General features: G+C 32.2%; 1 protein-coding gene across 1 annotated transcript; it reads right to left on the bottom strand.

The window, feature by feature from the left end:
- Nucleotides 1-5,918: 5,918 nt before the first annotated feature.
- On the bottom strand, nucleotides 5,919-13,768 carry LOC128167550 (erlin-2-like). The gene is made up of 12 exons (XM_052833334.1): nucleotides 13,712-13,768; nucleotides 12,989-13,095; nucleotides 12,833-12,855; nucleotides 12,463-12,543; nucleotides 11,908-11,954; nucleotides 10,862-11,049; nucleotides 9,965-10,097; nucleotides 8,863-8,954; nucleotides 8,186-8,275; nucleotides 7,843-7,922; nucleotides 7,487-7,639; nucleotides 5,919-6,628 (listed from the first exon to the last, which is right to left on the bottom strand). Exons 2-12 carry the CDS (start codon nucleotides 13,074-13,076, stop codon nucleotides 6,620-6,622), a joined length of 984 nt encoding a protein of 327 aa, XP_052689294.1. The 5' UTR covers nucleotides 13,077-13,095; nucleotides 13,712-13,768; the 3' UTR covers nucleotides 5,919-6,619.
- Between the last annotated feature and the right edge of the window lie 622 nt (nucleotides 13,769-14,390).

Here is a 14,390-nt window from a genome sequence, read left to right as displayed (position 1 = left end):
TCGGGCTCGAAAACAACAAAGGCTCCTACCCTGCATGGGGGCTTAAATTTTCGGTGTCATCTACTAGTGGTATACCACTATCACTGTAAAAATATGGTTAATTGGTCATCTCGAGAATTTGAGATTCGGGTCCCCACTTATAGAACACTATTCAATCATTATAATGGGGTTTTAAACATAGGGCCCTGAAAGATCAAGGGCCCCTACCCTGAGGGCTGAAATTTTCAGAGTCATCTTCAAGTGGTAAACTGCCACTATAAAAATATGGGTGATATGGTCATCTCTAGTTTATGAGACATTGGACCCTAAAAAATATGCACTTTAATTATTATAATTGGATTTTAAAAATCGAGCTCTGAAACATCGGAAACAAAATTTCTCTAAAACAGAGGTTTAGCCTGGATGAAATTTTCACAAACAAACAGTCTGATAAATTTATCAAGAAATTCTTAAAACGTTCTCGTTTAATTCAATTTCAGAACACAGAATTATGCATATAAGTGTATAACATGTAAAACTTTTTTCAATAAATTACCTCAATTAAGTTCTTTATGTAATTCCGTTACACACATGTTCAACTTTCAGCATTGTCTATAAAAATAATAAATCGGCAAAACGAAACTTAACCTGTACAGATGAATGCAGATATACATGTATGCAACCTGGGAGTGTAAAACATTGATTTTAATCCTTACTGGATTTCCATAAATATGTTTTATAAAATCTGAACCAAAAACGTGAGGGAGAAACCCTGCTATGGGGGAAAAGCTACTATATAGTAGCTTTCCCCCCCGGGGGGAAAGGCTACTATATAGTAGGTTTTCCGGGGGGAAAAGCTACTATTGGGGAAAAACTGCTATACAACACCGGTAGTATGTGGCCAGTCACACATAATATTTTAAAAGCCCACTTTGCAGTACCTGGAATAAGCTAACCTTATATATTTAGGGTTTTTATGTTACCTGTTCGATACCACCAAAATTTTCGACAATTTATTTTTTTCTTATTTTTTTTTTTTGTTAAATATATTAAAAACTGGCTATAGTTAGAAATTTTGCTTTTGCAAACTTGTATTATGATATATTTGAATAGATTTAATTGGGGGAAAAAAATTCAAAATTGTATTTCACTACTAAACCGAATGGGCATTTGCGCCATCTTATTCCCCCATCTTCTTTGGAAAAGCTAGGCATGCGCAAAAAAAAAAAAAAAGCTCTTCTTAAACTAGACTTTCCTTGACTCGATTTACCATTTCATTTTCTTCAAGTTGTACAATATAAGAACGAAATATGATATAATTTTTTGTTTAACATTTAACCATTCGTCGGGCATTTTTCTGCAAATGTAGTTCAAATATTTCGATAACTATAATCATCAACTCATTTGAATTATAGTCTACTGTTTGCTTGATCCCTTGTCAGGTTTACCAGCTAGTAATCTTGACAAGGAATCAAACACACAGTAGACTATAATTCAAATGAGGTAATGACAAGACACTCGAGAATCAGAACAAAGTGATTAAATGCGATTTGATTTTCCCAAACAAGATACGGTCCTGCGCTTTCAATCTATAAACATATTTAAATATTTTCAAACTGTTTTCCTCTCATATTTGATTAAAAGTGTTTCTAGTATACTGTTGTTTTTCTGTGAAACTGTGTCACGTAATAAATGTGTAGCTTGTAGAAGGTATATATTTTTCTATTATGAGAAAAATACATAACGTCAGGTGCCTGTATATTAGAACTGTATCCTGTATTAGTAGTACTTAGCTTTCTGGATGATTTTGCATATTGACATACCGGTATAATAGATTGGTGTAATGTAGATGCTTTTCCACAGCTTTTACATGAATACTGACATCTGCATTCAAATATTGACAATACAGCAACGCTGTTTTGCGTTTAGAGTTTGGACATTTCTTAATTTCATTTTGCATGACCATTCGTGTATCTCTTTCGGACTATGAATCTGTAGATTTTAAAAAAGGTTTTCTTGCTTCTTCATTCTAACAGTGTCTACCTTCTGGATGTCACAGAATAGAGAAGCTTTAAAATAATTTCCGCGTTTTCGTGATTTTTTTTTTTTTTTGTAACACAATTCCCCCACCGAGCAACGGATTCCCTGACGAACGGGTCATAAATTTCACAATTCATGTAGTGATAGACATTCTTGCTTAAATTTTTTTGCTCTTCTAACTATTCACTTAGTGTCCAAGTGAGAAGACGATTTATACACAATTTATGTATTTTCTCTAAGTGATCATTTGAAAATGGACCCGTCCTAACACCAGACCCCTGCTCTTGCACTATGACATTCACAATTTTGGTAAGGCTTTCTTGCTCACAGACTTTCGTGGCAATGCGCTGATTTTGTTCGCTAGCTACATTTATATATATGGCTATGAATATGGAGGCTTTTATAGAAATATAATGCATTTTTACAATGTGACGATAAAGGCCAACCCATATCACTATAGAAACCTTCACACGAGAGTCATTAATTTCACAATTTTGGTAGAAGCGTCCGTGGTCATTCTATTCATGCACTCAGTCAACATTCTAAAGTGGAGAATTCAAAATTTAAACAAATTGAACATCCCCGCCATAGGACCAGAACCACCAAATAATTAACTTTGAACCTGGGTCCATGAATTTCACAATTCTAGCAAAGACTACCACTTAATAGCACATCGATTGTGTAAGAAGCTCCTGCAGAAAATGTTTACAAACTGATGAATTTTTACCATCAACGTAGTTGAGAACATTTGTGTTTCACGTTCCCTAGTCTAAAAAATGCTGCACTCTAAACTTGGTCAAGATTGGCTGAACGACGATGATATATTTTTTTCGTGATCTACAGACGATTAACGCACATATACAGACATACAAAAACAGACTGAAACTCATGTGTCATAAATAAATTTTACAAACAAAAATTGTTAAGCATATTGACGTTTCTTTAACGTCCACTTGCCTTTACGTGGATTAAATTGCATCTGGGGAAACTATTCTGGATCATCCATCCTCGTAGAAAACGGTTAAAAATTGCAGGTTTAAATTCGTTGCAAATTAATTTAAAACGTTTAAAAAGCCCAAATTACTATAAAATATAATAAAGCTATATACATATTACCTTATATTCTCGAAACGAATGTATGTGTATACCGAAGCAAAATTCCTTCTTTTTTCTTTTGATTTTGGGGTCAAACGTACAAATGTATGATATTACAACTGAACATCATTAGCGACGTATGGACAGACGCGGTCGTTGACCGAGTCTGAATATATATACGTGGTACAATTAATTATATAAACCTGTCCCCAGTCTTTGACAAATTGTTCAGCATCGCTATTTATACATATATATCATATAAAGCCCCATAAACAGGACAAAAGGCCATTGTTAACTCGAAACGTCAACCTTGTCCACATCCATATGGTACATACATTTTTTTTAATATATCGGGCATGAGTTCCTGGATGCTCGAAAATTGAGGAATGATCAAAGACGAAAAGGAAAACCGCCATAATGAGATAAAAAAATAAAACCAATTGTGGACAAAAGAACAAATTAACAATACTAATTGACCCATACTATAACAAATTATATGCGTACTCTAAACGCATACGAAAGATTTCTCAAAAGCCTCGTTGATCACATTATTTCATCTCCCGAGCGCCTGCCTTTATGTTCCAGGCGTTAAAAATACAACTATATGTAGTATTTAGTTTGGTTCGTTCGATGAATTAGAACCATGGTTTTAAAAACAGCTTGGACTTAAGGTAGTTGTGTCAAACAGCAATGTGACGTAGGCCTGTCTATTTCATTGCTGGCCACTAAGTGAAAGCTCATTGAAATCAACACGATTTGTTTGGCTTTTGAGCGAAGACTACGCAATCGGTGCATATTTCACTTGAATCCAGCGTCATTTTTAACTTGTTTTGACGCAAGAAATAGATAGTATACGTCCTACCAAAAGTCCAAGGCCTTGTTAAAATGGTTCTATCTCGCTCACCATGAATACTAGTAATACAAGACAATCTGCTTTTCCCAAACATTGCACAGTATGATACCGGTCGGCAGTGCCATTCAAAAAATAAACGTCGAAGTACGGTATAATAGGGAAATGTAAATAAATATATTCCATACCTGTAGCATGGCGAGTGTTTCCGAAAGGCTGGTGGTATAACAAATGATGCCAATAATTCATACATTACAGAGTAACACGTGTTCTAAGCTAGACAGGGCAACTTGCATGTTAATTACTTGTAACTGATTTACACGTACAAAGTAATTGTGGGACTTGCAGGCTTATTTCAAGAATTCAAGCTCTCACAGTTTTACAATTGATTGGATTTATTTGGTCTCCTTGTGAAAAAAGAGAATTAGAATTTCAATTATTTTTGGAATCTGGTTTATATCATAGACCAATTCTTTAGAATGAAAGACGTAGATGGACTTATATTTCCAGACCCCAATAAATGTACAATAATGATTTGCAGGAATATGCCATTACTATATTCAAATTTAATGCGGCTTGAGCCATTGTTCCCATGTACATAGTATTTGTGAGTTTACTTATACATGCCTTGTATAAAATAATATATACCCGAAGGGAAAAGATCCAGTGCGGGTCAATGTACATCATACTTTCGTGCATCGTCAATAACCCACAGTCCGTTTTGCATATGCGTATTACATGTAACCTTTGGCCAACTCACTGAACTTATCTTGTTCCAATGAATATTCATTATTCTCATTATACCAAACAGAAACTCTCTAATTTTTGAGATCTCATGAAAAACATGATCATCTCATGAAAACATGCAACTGATTACAGAGACATGCGTACAAGCAACAATGCGATTGGTGGGATTCCCTTCACAAAAGTGGAAAGGAATCAATAGGTATGGTATAAGAATAAATAATGAAAACGAGAAAATTTCGCTGAGTCAAAAGTGTGCGTTTGATGACATGCCATTTTAAATTGCTTTGTGGCCATTTCATACGTTCGGTTGCTGGTATTTGTGCTGACAAATCGCATTTGATTTTGTTTCTTATGCTGCATTTACTTGGTATAAACATAAGTATAATATACTGATGTTTCAAGTCAATAGATTTTAATTATCTTAAAACCACATGCATTTGACATTGAATGGCTTTACCAGTTTTTGCAGTGGAATTCCAACGTGATTTCATGTTGTTCTTTTAATGAGGATTGATTTATCAAAAAATATCACACAACATACTAAAACTTTAAAAATACAATTAAATCCTTGCAGTAATAGTACATTAACTATTCATACCTTTTCTTTCCTTTTTTTAAGTACAAGAACAACCTATGACATTTTGTGATTTTTTATTATTATAAATACATACTCATGATAATTGCACTTATCAGTCAAATTGAGCATATCAAATACATGAACTAACAATAGGACCCACACAATATTAACAGGAGAATGATTCAAAATAATAGAATTTTCATAACTTTTTTTCAAAAAATCTATCGAAGCAAAATGTTATTTTAAGCTTTAATGTTTCTAAATTCTGAATACAACTATACTTTGGAAAACTGAAGGCAAATGAGTAAGCGTAATAAGTTTGTGTTTCTGATGAAATGATACATAATATACACCGATATGTATAAAAACCATACAAAAATTCACACAGAAATATACATGGACCCCTTTCATCATTCTAGATCTTCTTTGATCCCAGGGAAAATATCAGAAACACAACACAATCACAAAGTTATACACATCTATACACAATTAGTGTAATTAACATTAAAACATCATTTAAACATAAATAAACGGAGTTCACCTAACTTGATATGGATCCATTCAAATGCAATAAATTACAATTAAACTTATCACAATTCATCAATCAAGCTTTTTTTTTTTGGAGGGGGGTGGGTGGGTGGTGGTTTAATTTTGCATTTTCATATCAAACATTTGCTATCATTTCAATGGCACTCATTTTCACACAAGATAATCTTCTCTTTTTATTGAAATACAGCATGCGGCATACACTATCTTAATAACACATAGAAACTTGGCAGGGTCAAATGAAGCATTACTTGATTTTTTCCTCATATTTTAAAAATACAGAAAAGGTTATTCAACCTGATTTCTTGAGTATTTTTAAGTAGTGCTCATTTTAAATATGATTCTAGTTTCACACTATGTAGTCCCTGTGATTATGATATGGCAGAAAGTTCTTTCATTCTTTCAAATATAAACCATATCATTCTATAATTCTATAAATATGATTTCAAGGATTAAATATAGATGTATGAAAAATCAATCAGTTATAACAAGATACCAGAGCATATGTAAGTCAGAAATGTTTTACAAATTAAATGGCAGATCAAGTTTCATATTTTGATTTTTTTTCATCTATAAATTTTGTGGCAATCTTTTGATGAGAAAAAAAAACTGCACATATAAATGTAATTCAATATAAACTGGTCAGCTTTCTAGAGGAAAAAAAGTAAATTAAACAGAAGTCGAACAGCACTGGAAATGTTCAACATTTTGGTATATCACCTTCCTGATGATTTTATCACAGAGAACCTATTAATGCTGCCTCAAGCATCATGCTGATCCTCACATTATGGCTTCTGAAAAAAAAACCCACAATAATTTTTTTTCATTTCTAACCTTTCATTTGTCAGCAATAACAAATTTTCAGCTGCATGTATTAGTTATAGGGTGATTGTGTGGGCATTAATCATCTATACATCAAAATAATTTTTACCCATTTGCAATCAAACATTGTACAGAAATAAATAACATGTTAAAAAGTTCATCGGTATATATACTTGGTTGGTCAAGTGATCAAATCCTGTAAAGCCCAAAGGGCTTCTCAGAATTGATTACATACCAACGAAGTTCATATCCCAGTAAACTTTTCAACTTTGCTGTTAATTACCTAAATTTACATTTGAGAAAGGCAACTTGTTCTGAATTATTAACATAACTGTTTTTTTATGTTTACAACTTTATAATAATGCAACCATCAAACGATAAGCACTCATTGTGACGTCATTAAAAAGTTCTCACAGAATTGAATGTTTTCACTATTAATTATCTATAGGTTCATATAATGTAACATATTTCCTAGTGTAAACATTAAGCTATGAACTAAGCGTAATAAGGAGGCTAAGTGGGTAATCAAATTACCCGTTAGATCTACTTTGAGTTTTTAGCTCTGATTTTTTAACAATAAACTATTGTTTAGAAAGAAGAGTTTAAAATAAAAATACTTTTCTACATCTTTATACAAAGCTCTTCTTATGAAGGAGATCAATATAGTCTGAAATTGGCCAATGGCTATCCAGCCCTCTTAATTCCACTTCATAACACATCTTTGTTTCGAGATTAAAAAAAAATACAAGTACCACAAAAACGACTTTGACAGCAGAGCCTCATAGTAAAAGATTCAAATTTTCACAGGTTTTGCTCATGATAATACAGACCTTTTGATTTTTTTCCTCCCTGACAGCAGAAGCAGCCGCTGTGATCATCGGATCCATGAACATGGAGGGGATGTTGTCACCAAAGTAAATCTTGGTGTTCTGGGCAATAGACTGATACTTAGCCAACTCCAAGAACTCCTTGGACAATTTTTTCTGTGTTTAGAAAAAAATAATTATGTACATGATCAATACATGTATGCATTAAAATGGAATTTACATGTAAAAAGGTGAATTTCAGCACACAACTGATTAATGAATGCAAAAAAAAAATCTCTAAATGATACTACATGTACATACATGTATTTTAAAAATGTCTTTCTACATTTCTGCAATGAATTAGAAGACTAACTACATACCGAGTTTGCTTCGATTTCCTTCTGAACTTTGTAAAACTCGGCATCGGCTTTTGCCTTCTCCTTTGCAACGTGAGTATCATCTATTTAATTCAGAAGAAGGCAAATAAGGTCAGAAAATCTTTCAATATTAGCTGACAATGTGTGATAAATTATCTATTTATCCATGATTCTTAAAAAGCTTCAACAGGAAATTTTAAATATAATTATAATGATGATTGAAACAATGCACTTTTTTATGATTTTGTTGTGTTTAAACTTGAATTTTCTTCCTGAAATACACATAGCTGTATTAAAAAAAGACAAAAAAAACCAGAAACACGATCAATATCTTTATATCACATACCTTCAATTTGAGAAATCTTTTTCTGCGACTCTTTTTCAGTAATTTTCTGTTCCCATTCTATCTTGGAAACCTGAGCCTTCTTTTCAGCCTCTAAAAAAGTTCAAAGTTTTATATACCTGATACATCATTGAAAATTCAAGGTCAATTTTGTATCTCTTGCAAAACAGTGAGTTTTTTTTTTATGTGTCAAGGTACCAGTAATGATTTTTTTTACCATATCCAATTATTAAAACAGTCTATTTACATAATCAGATAACTTTACACAGTCAGATTAATTTTTTTTTTTACACCAGCTAGGTGACCCTCCAAGTTCATTCCTATTTCTATATCTAGAGATACTTTCAATACATAATACTGTGGTTTCATCAATATTCGTCGAGTACCAATTTTCGTGGATGTCGTTGTTTACTAAATCCATGAAATTATATGTTCATCGAAGTGCAATTTCTATAAACATTTTGTATTGATAGGGTCATTGGCCACAAATTTACCTATCCTTGAAACTGTGATTTTCTCTTCATCCACGAAAATTGATACCCTTGAATATTAATGAACTAAACCACAGTAGTAGCTGATATACTTTAAACACATCATCCAAGCAAAAGTCTAACTATTTTCTACACCTGCGCCTCTAAATTAGAAGAGTTTTGGTGAGTTCTAGTTTATCTTAGTCTTACCAATAACGGCCTTCTTCCTTTCCGTCTCTGCCTCTTTTTCAACAACCTTCTGTTTCTGTATGGAAATCAAAAGCTTGGTCTTTTCAGCCTCCCTGCATTACACATGATCGTGACATGAAAAAAGAAGAGAGATTTTAATAACACCTTGTTTGATACATTCTATATGCTTGTCTTCATAGCCTGTAATAGTTATTATCAAACTTGGGTCTTATAAAACTGTCTCGTTGTTTCTATTTTTGACAATCAATATCACAAGCAGCAGATAGGATCAATGTAAGAAGTCATACTTATATGTACAGTATGTATGTGGGATCAAACACAAAAACCCAAAGGTAATTACGTAAGAAATCTTGCTTATATAAGAACAATGGAATATCATATATCGATGTAATAAGATTCATGATGAAAGGATTTCTTAGAAAATATTACAATAATTAATACAAGTATCACCTTGCTCCTATTACCTACATTCTAAAGACCTTTGGATAAATTCCCAGTACAATGCCCTTTCAGTACTTAAACCTGGTATGCTATGAAGTAAATTCAATAATCAAATTCTTTAAGGCTTCTGTACCACCATTTTATCTAATATTTCCAAAAAATCTCAAACACTGATTTTAGCTTTATCTTTTACAAGTTAAAGATGAAATAGTTTCAATTTCATATCATTCTTGAGAGATCTTTAAAAAAAATCTCAAAAAACTCTTTGACATATCAACTGCACATTTCCTAAATATAGTTTTTCTCTTAACCCTATACTATTTGCATTGATTTTGTTCTTATATTATCAACTTAATTAATTCATCACTTCTGCATAGTTGCTCATTTCTTGTGTACCTCTGATGAAAGACCTAGAACAATTTTGATTGGTTGCTTTTTCTGCAACTTTTTTTTCTAAAATTTATTACCAAATTAAGCATATTTTTTAGACACACTCTTCATTTTTGATAAACATGAAGGTTTTAAACATTTTTATTGGGATTGAAGAATCCATACTGAATCAAAACTAATGCAAGAGTTATTCCTCTTCTCATATTGAGATGGTGGAAGGATGATTTTTTTTCCCCTTGCTTATACAGTATATGCATCGTAAGTTGCTTACATGGCTTCGTAGTTCTTCCTGATGACTTCTGGGATCTTTGGCTTGGTGACCCGGACAGCCTGCACATGGAGACCAGGGGCAAGGGTGGTCAGGTCTTTCTGTAGGGCAGTTCTAAGATTCTCATCGATTTGATCTGAAGCAGAAGTAAAATCTTGTTTAGCCCTATACAGCAACTAAATACAAATATTACCAATCAGTTAAGGAAATTCTCTACTAGTTTCTCTAACTGATAAAAAATATCTAGGTGACATTGATCTCATAAACTTGAACTGTACATGCACACAAAGTTGGCTCCCTTTTTATCAGAATATACTATGAAATTAAATCTTGCTTTGACCATCAATACACTGAGTAAAGTTAATTTGTTCACTTTCTGTATTACATCTACTTAATAATGTTGGATATCTCAAGAAAAAAGATTACCTATAACTTTGAAAATGAATGATTCAATTTTTTACATTGATAAAGTATGCAAAAGAAGTTGCAGTTTCTTTCAATATATGCCTTAAAATTCAAAAGCTGTTCAAATCTTATGAAAATACCGCTACACATATAGCACCTTGAACACATGTGTTGATATAGAACCAAGGTATGGTTTTCAAAAGAGAATGACTGACATATTTCTTATGTGTAGTAAAAAATAATGAAAAATGGAACATTTTCTCATAGTTTTTTGGAGAGAAAAATGTGTCCGCATTCGCTCCCCACAACAAAATTTATATATACATGTATATATATATGTTTCATGCGATATCATACGATAAAGTTGAAATGTGAACTTCATTGTTTTGACACAGCTGCAAAAAAAATTTGCAGAAAGAAAAACTACATACCAGTAATTTGTCATCTTGTCATACCTTGGTTCATTTTCTATTTAAAAAAAACCCCCAGATTTACCAAAGAGGTCTATATAGACTTCCTGTAGATTATGGACGCTGCAAAACTGGTTCAATTCGTGGTGTATTTTGTTGTAGATCAGCGTCTTGTCATAGTCCGCCGTGTAATTACGAACTATGTCGAACACGGCGTAGGAATCCAGCTTGTTCACCACCTCCACACGGTCAAAGTAGATCATCACTCCACCGCTGAAAACAGATCACAGAAATTTACCAAATTTAATACGTTTAACGAGGCTGAGTGGTCAACAAGTAATATCCACAAGATCTTCTTTAAATATCTAGATATGATTTATTTACTAATAAACTTTTATTTACTAAAAAAAAATCCATTTACTGTAAACTCCTTATATTACACGTGTACTTAATTCCATGATCCCGCTGTTTTGTATTGTATCAAATTGCAAGAATATAAAATCGCAAACGCGGAACATTTATTCATATTTCTTATACCAGTAGTTCTCAACTCTCAAAAAATAATGGCGAGGTTTTAAAATCCGCGAGGGGTGCTTCTCATGATTTTACGCGGATATAAATTCTGCATGTTTAATAATTAGTTTACAAAACTTATATGCTTTTAGATTTGAATATTTTGCTTTAAAATGATTCTTTATACAAAGCTCTCTTCTTCTGGAGATTAATATTGTCTAAAAAATGGCCACAACAAATCAGTCCTCTTAATTGAAACTAGCCCAACAATTAAATGTTGATACATTTCATTTATCCCCACCCATTTACTGGCAAACAATGCAATAATATATTCATCAAGCTTTACTTGGACACTTTATATCATATACATTATATATAATTAGAGTTAAAACTATCATCAACATCAACAATTCATACCCACGCTAAAGTGTCATGTTGATGATGACTATGCATTATGCAAAAAACAATATCTCAAATATTCTGATATGCATCATAATATTGTACATGTACATGAACCAGTAAATTGTTTTTAATACATGTACATATGGATCTATGTATATGAAGTCAAAGCTACATTTACATATTTGACCTATGATTGTGAATGTTCTGTGTTCCTACCTTGTTCCACAAGGAACATTTTTCACTTCATCTGTTTGTAGAGTTGTCTAAAACAAAAATTCAACAGAGATTTCATTAAAACTTGATTATAGAAATGCAGCCAAAAAGAATTGTTGCCACACAACGTGTATTCATTAGTCAAAGACTGTTTTGACTTGTATATTTGATGTTTATTTGAAACAAAAGCATGGCCAAACAGGGCATCCCCTTTGTAATAGGTCATTAGAAGGTGTTTTTTTAAATATGCTGCAACGTACAAGCACACAAAGCTAGCCCAGATTTCATCATATACTGTGAAATCTGGTCTAAATAACTCCGCTGTTTATTGTCTTGTATTGTTAACTAGAAAAATAAAATTTTGAGTAGTATAATTTTACTGACACACAGACAGACACACCAATCGTTACTTGCTAAATAATTAACAGATTACTTTTCCTAAAAAGGGGTTTTAATAATAATATAACAGACACTGTTTTGACCATTAAGAAGTAAAATTAAATAATAACTTTAGTGGATACATTTATATTTTAGCTTACAGGAAACTCTGAAATTTACCTGCACGGATCTGAAACTTGTGATAATTGGAATCATGAAGTGGTAGCCTGGACTACTGGTGGTAGATAATAAAGCTCCACCCTGAAAATAAAGTTGTGGGTATGTTCATCATTTTAAATTTATTTGCATGCATATTTAATCCTCATGAGGTAAGATGGCATTTAAAAAATGGGGAGAGGTTTAGACATTAATGTAAGAAAATCAAGAATATGTGTCATTGCATTAACACAAGCACTCATTACATGAACAAGTTTTGTTCACAACTGTACACCATCATTACATGTATTAATCACACATGAGTTTTTACATGATATGAATTATAACTATTCAAATACAAAATCACTTCCTTAAAGAAAACTCCAATACTTACTCTGTAATATACACCCACATGACCTGAAATTATGCAAAAAAAAAAATTATTAACATGCTTATAAGGTTTTTTTTCTGCAGTTTTCCCCAGATATTGGCTGTTTATAATATCTTTATAACAGTGACAAACCATGTTTCATTGATAAATCATACTAACCTTCCTCAATTTTGTGGATGGAAAAATTGACAAAAAGCGCAGTCAGCCCTAAGGCTACACCCATTCCTGCTAAGCCAGACTGAGACATTTTATTTCTTAGTTTTTTTACTGAAAAAAAGATAATTCATTTAAAATAATATAATTAATAGTTTTCAAAATTGATCAAGTAGATATGTAATATATCAGGTTAAATGTTGTTTAAAACTGGTTCTTTTAAATACTGCAAATAGGCAGATACATGTGTACTATCATTTGTATACTGTAGTAGATTACATTATTCGCTACAACATCATACAAAGAAGAGGCACCATGATATCAGCAATATCTGTAGTTTTAAAATTTGCCATTTTTCAAAATATGGAAACTACAACTACATCTATAGAAAAAACTGTCACAAAATTAATACTTAATTATAGCTTGAATGCAATCCCAGGCTCTTTCTACGTTTGGGCATAAAAAACAAGAGTAGTTTCTCAACGTGGTAAATTATTGCAAAGAATATCCTAAACCATATCCAATACAAATAAGACACGTTCAGTACAACGAATGTGATGTAACTTGATATTTCCAAATATCTCGATGACATCAATTAGATATCAAACTAAAAATAAACTGTCAAGAGTGTTTTTTGGATTCTTAGAAAATGAATTATGTTATTTAACATTTTTTTCTTTGGTATGATACTGTTCCTCTATGATCCAATCTTCCTTTCCCCAAACTTACTGATCAATAACGAAAAAACAGATTGTCACGCTTGTCTCTTCCTCAACTTTCAATTTTACAGGGTGTCCTGTATTATGAACACCGAACCCGAGCTTAATGCATACGGCATTAAAACCACATTACATTGAAAGAATCGAGACCTGTTTTCTAATCAAAGCAAACTATTTTAGTACTTGAAGAACAATTTTAATTTACCTTATCTGACTGAAACCTGTAAGCATTTAGAAGTAGTCTAAGCAGGGACGTACACATGCACAGTGAAGTGAATTATATTTATAAGAATAAGTTAAGGGCTAAATAATATTCATTACATATATCCTTCACGATTATTAATGTAAAAAATGATATTATACATAAACTCCAAAACAGCATCGACTTATTTGGATGGTCGATTTTTATGTTACTGAATGGGGGATCTACATGTTATGTATATATTTACTTACTAATGAATGAATGAAGATGGGCAAGTAGTTATATCTAACTGCAGCGGGCGCATACATAACAATGTCTCTGATTCTGATGTTACACACTTTATCTGATAAACGTATATATTAACCTTAGAATTATGAATCATAGCCGATCGACGAGTCATTTGACCATAGGTAAATTCGATTCAATAAAATATCCCACCCACCCCCAATTACGATAATAATTTCAGAATTTGCACAATAGAGCTTTT

Source organism: Crassostrea angulata, chromosome 10, assembly GCF_025612915.1.
Source record: "Crassostrea angulata isolate pt1a10 chromosome 10, ASM2561291v2, whole genome shotgun sequence".
Taxonomy (NCBI): Eukaryota; Metazoa; Mollusca; class Bivalvia; order Ostreida; family Ostreidae; genus Magallana; species Magallana angulata.
The sequence above is the reverse complement of the archived record's forward strand: the minus strand, read 5'-3'. Positions and strand labels throughout refer to the sequence as shown.

Bases quoted from the DNA above. Each gene is read 5' to 3' on its own strand.
- LOC128167550 (XM_052833334.1), bottom strand. From the start codon at position 13,076: ATGTCTCAGTCTGGCTTAGCAGGAATGGGTGTAGCCTTAGGGCTGACT. The intron at 11,955-12,462 runs GTAAATTTCAGA...TTTTTGTTTTAG, and splicing joins CAAGTTTCAGATCCGTGCAG to ACAACTCTACAAACAGATGA. The intron at 11,050-11,907 runs GTAGGAACACAG...ATCTGTTTTCAG, and splicing joins AATGTTCCTTGTGGAACAAG to CGGTGGAGTGATGATCTACT.